Genomic DNA, 10,876 nt, shown 5'->3' on the forward strand with positions numbered 1-10,876 from the left:
ACAGAGTTCATGTTGGATTTTGTATATAAAATTCCAGGCATATTCAAGGAGTTTTCAAGAACTAGAAATTGAGTTTTCAAGCAATCTTTGTAAGAAGATTTCTATGCCATACATCGTGTTGCAGTGTTTTCTTTGCTGAAAAAGCCTCCCATGATATTCTTTCCCACGTCCTGCGAGTTAAGTGCACGCACCAACATTTTATTTTTTGCATTTAATCTTTCCCCAAAAGTCAAATTTGGGCTCAATTTTTGGAATGTTTCTTTAAATTAGCATGGTGCAATCTTAACAGTTCTCACCCAAGCAAAAATTCAAGGCATTTTCAAGCACTTTTCCACCAAATCCTTTTCTTCAAGAGCTTTTCAAGTGCCCTTGAAGTCCAAAATTAAATTCCAGGGTTTTTCAAGGACTTCAAGGAGTAGCACAAACCCTGTGTACAGGAATCAAATCAGTTAAACTCAAGGTATTTTAGGAGAGGGGTAACACTGGACTACCCAGAGGAAAAGCTCTTGGAGCAGAACCAACTGAACAAACTCAACCAACATGTGACGCAAAGTCTGGGAATCGAACCCAGGCAACATTGGCGGGAGTCAAAGTGCTCTCGCCACAGCACCATCCTTGCTTCCCTAAAGACATTCCCAAAGACATTCTCTCACATACACTATACAGTATTCATCAATAGCCCTGGCTTGCAATCTACTTACCATGTCAATCAACATGTTACACAGCTCCTGTAACAGGACAATGATCCTTGGAGCTCTGCAGTAATATTTGGAATTTGCCCAGATTAGACCAACTGTATGAAGAATGGCTGGGAGTATCTTATCCAGCTCAGAAAAATCAAATTGTTCCATGTCATCCAGTAATCGACGCAAGGGTTTCAGATGAATATTGATGTCCCTTGCCTCCTCCAAAGCTGTGAAAATATTAATGTACAATAAATAAAACCTCAAGTACACTTCTGCGGTCAATCCACATTTCTGACTATATTTTACTAGTCATCCTCCAATTCATTCCCAACAAAACCACATACCTGCTACTACACCCTTGAAAATATTCTTGAAAGCAGGAAAGTAACTGCTATGGGTCTTTTCTAAAAGCTCAGCCATTCTCCTAACCTTGACATCATGGAGCTGAAAACAAACATTCAGTAATGAAATAAGTTAAACTTAATTATTATTAAGGGCTGACAATATTTTTTCCAGTAAGCAAATAATATGTAGCTAATTGAATTTCACCTCAAAGTAATGACTGTCTATTAAGTCTAAAATAAATTGTGCACACACCACAAGGGAGCTCTTCAAGTTATTTCCAAGGGCATTCTTTTCATTATGTCATTTAATATGCTCAAGTTTCATAAACATTGCAAAATCTTCCATTCAGCAAAAAATGTTACTCCCAGCATTTAACAAGGCTTTTTTTTTACATTAAAGGGTTATTGTAACAGATTATGTTTACATGTAACTTAATTAATAATACTTGAGGAGCACTTTGAGTCCCGAGAGTATATCAGAACAGACCTAATGTCAAAGTTAAGGAGAAAGGGATGGAATACTTAATTGTGAAACTTATCAAAAACCGCTTGCATTCCATTTCATACAGTAATTTCATCTCATTCTGTAAAGCTTTGGCTAATTGTCGCTGTTTGCTGTTTTGTTGCAGCTATAGTTTTTGTTCCTTCTCCCTGTCTGACACTTCTGCATGCATGGTTTATGGTTTACGCATGCTAGAAAACATTCCAATCCAATAATTTTTTTAGAGTCATAATGACAAGCTTGCCATGGATATCGTCTTGATGTGAGTCAGTTCTGCCAGCTCAGACATCTTTTAGGAAGGCTTTTAGTCTGTTAATGATAAGATGGAGTATAACTTCCAGGGATAAAAGAGAGGCTGCTTCTTGCTGGTGTCCTGTGGTTGCCTCCCCTGCATCTTAATTGTCACCAAAAAAGATTTGTTTTAATTTCACTCAGAAGCCTTTTGAAAACTCATTTAGTTGCTGGCTATGGTGGTTGGCTACCACAGACAGATAACTGAACACCTTAATTATTAAACCCATTGACCCCTACAAAAAAGACTTAACAGATTTTACCCTGTCTAACACCAGACAATTGGGGCATCCTAGGGCACCTGAGGGCTCAATGGGTTAAGCAGTCAAAAACTTTGTCCCTTCCATTTACCCATTGACCCCTGGGAGTGAGACTTGACACATTTTACTGTCTATAAACACCAGACGATTTTACTCATCACCTGGGGGAGTCCTAGCAGGGCATTTGAGGTGTCAATGGGTTAATTAAATGCAGTTGTTCACTCTTTAGTAAAGCAGACTGTAATCACTAACCTGTTCAAAGATGCATTCCAAGTTCATGGAACGCGATTTCCAGAAGTCAAGCTCAACGTTTGGACCAGGATTGTGTCCTTCAAGGAGTGGTTGAGCCGAATCCCTCTTGAGAACACTCTTAATCTGGTGTGTCCAATCAATTATGACTGACTCAATAGCATGAATAAGGCCACGATCAAATGGTTCACCTCTGGGGAAAAACAAAGGGGATAAAAATGGTCAGGGCTCAGCTACACCCTCTTATTTGAGTCCTCTGACCCAACAGTAGGATCTTGAATGCCTGCAATGACTTCCATGAATACAGAAGCTACAAGCTCTGGGAAATGAAACACTGACATGTGAGCTCCATCCTCCTCTCTGGCACCTTAGTTTGCATTAACTCCTTGCAATAGTGTGATTACAGTTATATGACCCGATGAATACTTGCAGCAAAGAAGTGAAAACAATGTCATTTACATCTTAGGGCAGTTTTCAATTGACTGTTGAAAAACAAATAACAAAGCAAATTATTACCTTCAACCAATCACAGCAGGTGCAATTACAGCACAATGAACCATTCCACAATTATTTATAGTTGCGATTCCATGTAACTTTCTCAAAGAGTGAGAAAAATTGTGCGTGGAATGTCATGCACCTTTTGCAGCTTTTCCTTCTCATTGATTGACAAAATGCCACAAGATTTTTATTAAAACCAACTGATCACTATTAGTGCAGCAAAAATTTGCAATCGCATATTAATTACTTTCAACAGTCATTTGAAAACTGCTCTATATGGTGACTGAGACATAGCCCATCAGCAAATATTTAATATTCCCTAAGTACATTGATTTCAAGGGGGTTGGGTAGTGGAAGGGGGTCCCTGAAAGGAATGTTACGTTAACTTCCTCAACCAGTGTATTTGTGAGTAACGCCCATTTAATTTAACTCCTCAAAATCTGATGAGTATACTAGATGGAAGATATCAATTTTGTTTGAATTATCACTCACTTTTCTTCAGCTTCCACAGCATCAGAGACCTGCTCTGATCCCACAGGGAGTGGTAATAATGTCTTTCCTTTAACTTGACCAGCAATGACAAAGACATCACTCTTAAGTTTGTGAACATGGCGTTGTACATCTTGAGAAACAACTGCTGGCCATTGCTCATGGTTATGAGAATTTGACAACAAAGGCACTAGGATCTAAGAAAGATTGCACATAGTTTTAAAGGTGTACATGTCAACATAATAATGCAAATTAACATATAGTTTGGGCAGTCAGCACGTAATTTGCAATGATAATAATAGTAACAATAATATCTAGCTGGTGATTATTGAAAATTCTCCATGCTGATTGGTTGCAATCGATGCGATTATTATGCGATAATCACCTATCGGTTTTTTTCAAAATGGCCGCAAGCCATTTTGTCAAGGTGACAGCTATATAGACGAAGAACTTAAGGACGTTCGCGCCCATTGCTACTGCGCATCTTTTTGCACATGTCACGCACACGTCATGCATCGTAGACCACGAAAGTAAACACGATGCTAAAGGCGCAAAAATTTTCCACAAGAATGGAACATGAAAGTATGTGGCATCATGGGATAGCTGTGGACCCAGGTCTTCTCGGAAATGTCACGCAATGGCGTGACAGTGCGAATAGACAATCGCTTTGAGAACTTCGCAGCGATTTTACTCTCTTGAATGCTCAGTGACCCCCATTTTTCTTTCCGTAGATCACTTCCTTTCTTGATTTTGTCCATTTTAACAAAAAACAAAAAAAATCTGTACGTGAGAAGTTACAAATATTTGCCCTTTTATGCTCTCGTGCGACCGAAGTTTTCTTTCTTAGACTAATATGTATCGTTTTTCAAGGTCTATTTTACCTCAGAAAAAGACATCAGCTGCAAAGGTTAATTTAGTTATATTAGTTACCGGTATGTTGAACTGAGTACGTTTACCTGATCTAAATTTCACTCATGTAGCTTTTTTATTGCTGACAGCTGTAAGCTAAGATCGTCTTAAAGTAACGCAATCTTCTAAAAATGCAACTCATGATCTCGAAAACGAGCACGGTGACCCCCCATTTTTTTTGCCTTTTTGGCAAAAGTAGATCATTACCTGTAAAAAATCTGTACGTGGGAACGTTTTGGGCGCGAACGTCCTTAATAATTGTTTTAAAGAAAATGCATATTTTCCCAAATAATCACCTAGATGAAATTATGCTAAAACAACTACATTTGTATTATTCACTTGAGGCTCGGTGAATATTGATGAATCAAACCCTCAACTTTGTCTGGATTTTTATTCACCAATATTCACCTCGCCTTTGGCAAATAATTGATTATTATTATTATTATTATTATTGTCATAATCAATTATCTTATATTATCATTATTGATGTTATTATTAATGATATCACCATCATCATTCGTATTATATATTACAAAAAGACAACAATAGTGGCCGTGCTCAACACTCTTTTTTGCAGTCTCCAGGACTAAATAATAAGGAGGTTGCTCAACAAGATAATGGGGTGGAAGAATACACAAGGCACCTCTGACAGTGTTTATGTATGATCCGGGAGCACAGCACCACAGTGAGACGTAATGAGCATGGAGCTGCAGAGGATGGAAAACTGGGGTACACAGAGTACACCTCTCAAGTCAAGTTGAGATAGGAAAAACCTCATATGAGTTCCATGCCCGAGGGGGGAAGGTGGCAAGAAAACCACTTAATGCCAGCCTTAGGAAGTGACAGCCTGACTTCCTAAGGTCTTAACAGCACAGGTTATTTCCAGATGTTCACCATCCAGCTATATTACCCCTGTTCACCAGAGCTTAAATCCACTGTGAACCAGCGTTTTCCTTTGGGCAACTGTCCATCACCAGCTTGCCATACATTTACCACTTTGGATAAGATGGAGATACACTACCTGGCATGACAAAGCAACTTACAGTGTGACCAGGAAAACCGTGATTCTGATAAAACTGAGTCGAAAAAAAGCATTCTTCTCTCTCCAAAATCGTTTTTTTGGACGTTGAATAAGTTTCCGCCATACATTTTCTCAAAGTGACTTGTAATGTTTGCCCCCTGGCGATCCCAGAACCCTTTGCACACATGTATAAAGCATGGATCCGATTACTGGCAACTCATTCATTAATTTAATTTCATCAAATTCTGGTTGATTAAGCTCAGAGACTAACTCATAAAGAAACGGAACAGTGCACATATTTGTCCTTTCAGCGATCACTGGTGCGCCAAAGCAAACTATTGTTGCTTTCAACATGTGGCACAGTTGCGAAAACCTTAGGTGTTCACCATTTTCCCAGTTCCACTGTTACAGTTATTATTACTACAGTAGTGGCATCCTCGTCTCAAAGAAGCGATGGTTAGTGCTGGGGATTTGAGCAGGATCTTGTAGGACTGTGTAGCCAGATCCTGGAGTGGCAGTCTCTGTTGCAGGTGGCGTAGACGTGCCTTGTGGAATTGCACGCAGAGGCTGTGCGTTCTTTCCTCGCTGCTCTCTTGCATGTAGCCTGGACTCTAGCGTTCGCTTTTGCCTTTGAAACCCCCACTTTGACACTTTAACGCCAGGTATCTCAGTGTTTGGCGATGTCCTCCCATGTACTGGTGTACAATGTAGATAAGTGCAGATCGCAAGTCTCGCTAGATGACGTCCTTGTAGCGCAGCAGCGGTCGACCCACACGATGGATGCCCTCCCGCAGTTCTCCATAAAGGATTTCACTTGGCAGGCAGTCAGGTTCCATGCAATGTGCATGGCCGAGCCATTGAAGGCATCACTGAATGAGCAGTGATGGCATGCTCAGTGAGCCATCACGCTCCAGGACGTCGATATTGGGGACTCTGTCCTGCCACCTGATGTGCAGCAGGCGCTGAAGGCAGCAGAGGTGGAAGCCGTTGAGTCGTCACTCTTGTCTGGCATAGGTCGTCCATGACTTTCTGCCATAAAGGAGAGTCGACAGGACACAAGCTTGGTAGATTCACATCTTGGTCCTTTCGCTCAACAGGTCATTGCCCCACACTTGCTTGTTGAGTTTGGCCATGACAGCAGCTGCTTTGGCAATCCTGAAGCTGGTGGAGCCCAAGTAGGTGGAGGTGTCCACAACCTCCAGCTCCATGTAGTCGATGGTGATGACTGGGGGAGACACAGCACCTTGCGCCAGGATGTTGGTAGACCTTCCTGAGGCTGATCATTAGCCCAAACTCCTTGCAGGTGTGGGACAGCTCGTCTACGAGATGTTGGAGGCCCTCCTTGCTGAGGGAAGTTAAAGCAGCGTCGTATGCGCACTGTATAAGCTTTGGTTTTGGCACGGAGTCTGGCGATGTTGAAGAGTGTGCTGTCTGACCTTGTCCGGACGTAGACACCTTCTGTACAGTCTACAAAGGCATACTGGAGCAGCATAGAGAAAAAAATCCTGAACCGGTTTGGAGCAAGGACACAGGCCTGCTTTACTCCACTGCTGACTGGGAAGGCATTGGAGGTGGCCCCATCGAAGCAGACCGTACTCTGCATGTCCTGGTGAAAGGAGGTGATGATCACCAGGAGCTTTGGAGTTATTATTATAAATCTGTGTTTTCATTGGTTATGATCCTGTAGTTAATTCAAGGAATCAGCATAACAGGGCTTTAATATTTTATATTACATTTTGGAGTAGATGCCTCAGGGCTAGTCAAAATAAGTGGTGGTCACTCTGGTCTTTTATAAGAGTCTGAGTGAAAATCATTAGGCAGAGTAGCCGGTGACGAGAGGCAAATTTCTGACAACATAGACAGCAGTATACCACTGGTAACCAGCTTCTAATGAAGCCCCTGCATAGCCTTCCACCTTGACATTGATTATTCCAGAAGTCACAAAAATGCCATCCAATTATTTTTTGTATGATCCATCAAGAATTGCAAGGCTGATTATAAGAGTTTTTGTGGCGATGGCCTAATCTAGTGTGATGTGTTGCATGCAAGCAAGATGGTCTGCGACTTGTTAATCATAGCGCATGAGCTTTGATGTCAAGGGAAAAGAATGGAGTTAATGCTATGAGACTAAAAACATCAAAACTATGAAACAATAGATGTTCTCTTCCCTCAGGCTGTAATTAAATGCACACATAACAACTATGATATGTATTGAATTCCCCATAATATTGTCAATATCGATCACCGGCAATGACAAATTTAGTTGGTGGGCAACAATTTCTGCAAATGCAAGATCTCTCTTAATTAAATGCATGTTTGCACAAAAACCCCAAACGAAAAAGCCCAATCCCTCTGGAGTTTTGCTGTTGCTGGAAAAAGGTTTCATTTTAAGACCTCTGTCACGAACGACAATTAAATTATCCTATTACTTCCTTCGATGTTAACTTCAACAGAGGAGATGCCAATTCTATACCGAGGAAGGTTTGACGTAAGGTTCACTTCCCCGGGACATTGCGAAACAACAATTATGCCGATAATTAGTTTACAAATTAAATTTCTTATAGCCTGCAAAACAAACCTCGTCGACAAGGGCCGACAACTGCTCCAGTGGTGAATAAGATAAATCTCCATATGTAAGAGCTGTTTTGAAATTGTCTTTTCCAACATTCATGCCTTTTTCCCTCTTAGAAAAATACACGGCCTTTGCCTTTATCGACGCGGGGAAATCAAATGATGGCTGAAGTTGTCCGGCAGTATTCTGGTAGATGATGAGAATATTGTACTCTTGTTTCTCGAAGAAGTCCAAAACCATTTGCCTGTATTCGTCGTTCCCTTGTAATTTTGCCCATTTATCTGCTTTCAACTTCATTGACTTTAAAGTGTACTCTGAAATAAACTCGAAACGAACGTCACTGAACTCCATGTTTGGGCGATTTGTTTTCTTGCAATTATTTACAAATTTAAAGCGTTTTCCGTGCTTTGATAATCAACTTAGCGTTTCCTTCAGAGTTTTTAGATCGCTTTTCGAGGCTCATCAATCCCATTGGCTGCAAAAAGACTGACACTCTTGCTAAATTTCGGTAAACTCTGCAGCTTCGTTGACCTTCCCGTCTTCTTGTCTGAAATCGGACTAGTTGCTATAGAAACATTTGTTTAGCTCAGTTCCCATGGCCGCCATCTTTGAACTTTGGGCACAAATCCAACTTTCTTCAATGGACGTTCAACCAATGCTTTCTCACATCACATTCTTGGTAGGATGTCTCTCTTATCGTAGATTTTCCCATTTGTTTGTCATTTTAAGGAGACAGAGCAATATTTCTTCGTCTTAAAGTCGAGTCATTTTGTGGATTTGCCACTGATTGGGGTAGGGACAGTGGTATTTTCTTTCCCCGCGATTTTTGGCCCCATCGTCATTTTCCCATGGGTCTGTTCAGTCATACGTAAACAAACATGGCGACTTTCTAGACATTCAGTTTAGAGAAGGCAACAAATGACAATTTAATGGGAAACGTTAATGATGTGGAAGAGACGATTGAGCAGAGACCAAAAGAAGCTCAACTTCTATATGCCGCAGAGAACGGTAGAGTTGAAAAATTATGTGCTATTCTCTCGGAGAAAGAGGTCAACGTCGACTGTGCAAACAGTTCGGCCGTAACAGCTTTGTTTCTCGCAGCGAAAGAAGGACACGAGGAATGTGTAAGATTGCTGCTGGAATCAGGAGCATCTGTTGATGGAATTGGCGTTGTGCAGAATGCTTTGTCGCCCCTGTGGGTGGCGACTTACGCTGGACATAAGAACTGTGTCCGGAGATTGGTATTAGCCGGTGCAAATCTTAACACAAAGTTTCCCGAAACTCCTTTGGTTATTGCAGCTCGCGAGGGAAGAGCTGACTGTCTTAAGATACTTATCGAAGCTGGTGGTTGTGTTAATGTAAGGAATGGTCGGGGACAAAATCCACTCCATATAGCTTGTTCTGAAGTGCGTGAAACTTGTGTGGAACTCTTGGTAAGTCAGAGAACGGGGCAGATTTTTTGTATTGCCGGTCTGCATATGACGTCATGTTAGCCAGGTTGGTTGGCAAGAACAATAACTTTTCTCTCCGCTGGGAGCTAAACTTTATTATTATGCAAATTCTGCGAAAAGAAGTTGTATTGTAATGCCCACCAACATGACCGCCTTGTCACATGAGTGAAAACCAAGAATAATGCAAAATTGTTGAAAGTATATTAGAATATCGGCAGGAGATGTGTTTTAAAACATTCAAATGTGCTAACCACTGAAAGCAAAGAGCAAAGAGCCCTTTGTTTTCATAGCCAATCTGAATCATACTCTGGCTGGGATTAAGTAACAATGGGTGACATCAAAATACATCTTTGCTGTAGTGTTTAATGACAGTGCTTGATATTGAGGAATCAGTGACCTTTGACCTAAAAAGAAACCACTGATTGGGCATATATAGCTGTAGTTGATGAAACTTTACTGGGTAGCTCGCAAGTTCAGGGGTAACATTCCATTTTTGTGGCTCGTTCTTGTTCCTGATAAACGTTTACTATCTTCCCTTTGAAATCTAAATTTAGAGTGATATTTTGTTTAGGTGAAAGGAAATTTACTGGTGATGTGTTAACTTGTGTCACCAATGATTATTTACAGGTAATCACATGATTTTGAGTGCAATTTGGAATATAAATAAGCACAATTCCTAGAGTTAAGTTCACCACGGGTTAAGTTAAGCATTCGGTCAGATACTTAGGACCAGTACTCTGGTCAAAGATTGACAGGAAATCTAGAGAACTTAAAGCGATAGATCAATAGTTATTTAAAAGAGTGATCAGGAAGGTAGACCTCGCCAAACATATCTTACCTAACATATCCTATGTAACCTAAATGGTCCTAACCCTACCTTTCCTTTTGTAAGGCAAACACAGAGTGTGAGTTAGATGCCATGGATCAAAGTGGATGTACGCCATTACATCATGCTTGCATAAATGCCCCAGATGGTCACAAATCTGTCAAGGTACTTCCTTTAACTGTTTCAGCAATGCCTAACCTCTTAATATATATTTTCAAGGAAGCAGGGTTTGATGACAATTTACTAAAACACAATCTTCTGATTAACTATTTTACTTAGGTGCTTGTACAAATGGGAGCTGATGTCAACATATCTTCAAAAAGTTGGAATCATGCAACATCATTACATTTCTGTTCTCAAGATGGTAAATCACAGAATGTAAAGCTCTTGTTAAAGTATGGGGCAAATGTGTTCATCAAAGATAAATGTGGCCTGACAGCACGGGACAGGGCTAGGAAGCACCCAGAGTGTGAAAAAATGCTGCTTGAACAAGAAGGTTTGTCTTCAATTCTCTTTGCTCCTAATGGTGTGTCACATTGATGGGTTAAATTAATGGTTGAAATCAGGAACATCAAGACAAATCCATTCAGTGGAGGTGTCTGGGGACCACACATGTTCAGTAGTTCATCCTGATAGATTAAAAGAGGTACAGAAGGGGACATGTGGAGGCACAGTGGTGCTTTGGTTAAGGCACCGGACTCCCAACCCCAGGGTTGCTGTTTCAAGGCCTTACAGCTGTACTCTCTGTGTTGTATCCTCAGATGAGAAACTTTTCTCT

At 40.8% G+C, this 10,876-nt stretch overlaps 2 protein-coding genes across 2 annotated transcripts in view; one reads left to right on the plus strand and one right to left on the minus strand.

Annotated features, from left to right (window-relative positions):
- LOC137972036 (dynein beta chain, ciliary-like) overlaps nucleotides 1-8,381 on the minus strand; it is a 62,873-nt gene extending 54,492 nt beyond the window's left edge. Inside the window, exons 1-5 of the mRNA XM_068818838.1 lie at nucleotides 7,828-8,381; nucleotides 3,323-3,516; nucleotides 2,336-2,525; nucleotides 1,031-1,130; nucleotides 702-913 (exon numbers count right to left, since the gene is read on the minus strand). Of these exons, the coding sequence (XP_068674939.1) occupies nucleotides 702-913; nucleotides 1,031-1,130; nucleotides 2,336-2,525; nucleotides 3,323-3,516; nucleotides 7,828-8,172 (1,041 nt within the window). The 5' untranslated portion in view covers nucleotides 8,173-8,381. The remainder of the gene's footprint in view (nucleotides 1-701; nucleotides 914-1,030; nucleotides 1,131-2,335; nucleotides 2,526-3,322; nucleotides 3,517-7,827) is intronic.
- Nucleotides 8,382-8,685: 304 nt separating this feature from the next.
- Nucleotides 8,686-10,876, plus strand: part of LOC137969867 (ankyrin repeat and SOCS box protein 13-like) — a 3,967-nt gene continuing 1,776 nt past the window's right edge. The window contains exons 1-3 of the mRNA XM_068816256.1: nucleotides 8,686-9,254; nucleotides 10,165-10,263; nucleotides 10,378-10,594. Coding sequence (XP_068672357.1) covers nucleotides 8,751-9,254; nucleotides 10,165-10,263; nucleotides 10,378-10,594 — 820 coding nt within the window. The 5' untranslated portion in view covers nucleotides 8,686-8,750. The remainder of the gene's footprint in view (nucleotides 9,255-10,164; nucleotides 10,264-10,377; nucleotides 10,595-10,876) is intronic.

Source organism: Montipora foliosa, chromosome 9, assembly GCF_036669935.1.
Source record: "Montipora foliosa isolate CH-2021 chromosome 9, ASM3666993v2, whole genome shotgun sequence".
Taxonomy (NCBI): domain Eukaryota; kingdom Metazoa; phylum Cnidaria; class Anthozoa; order Scleractinia; family Acroporidae; genus Montipora; species Montipora foliosa.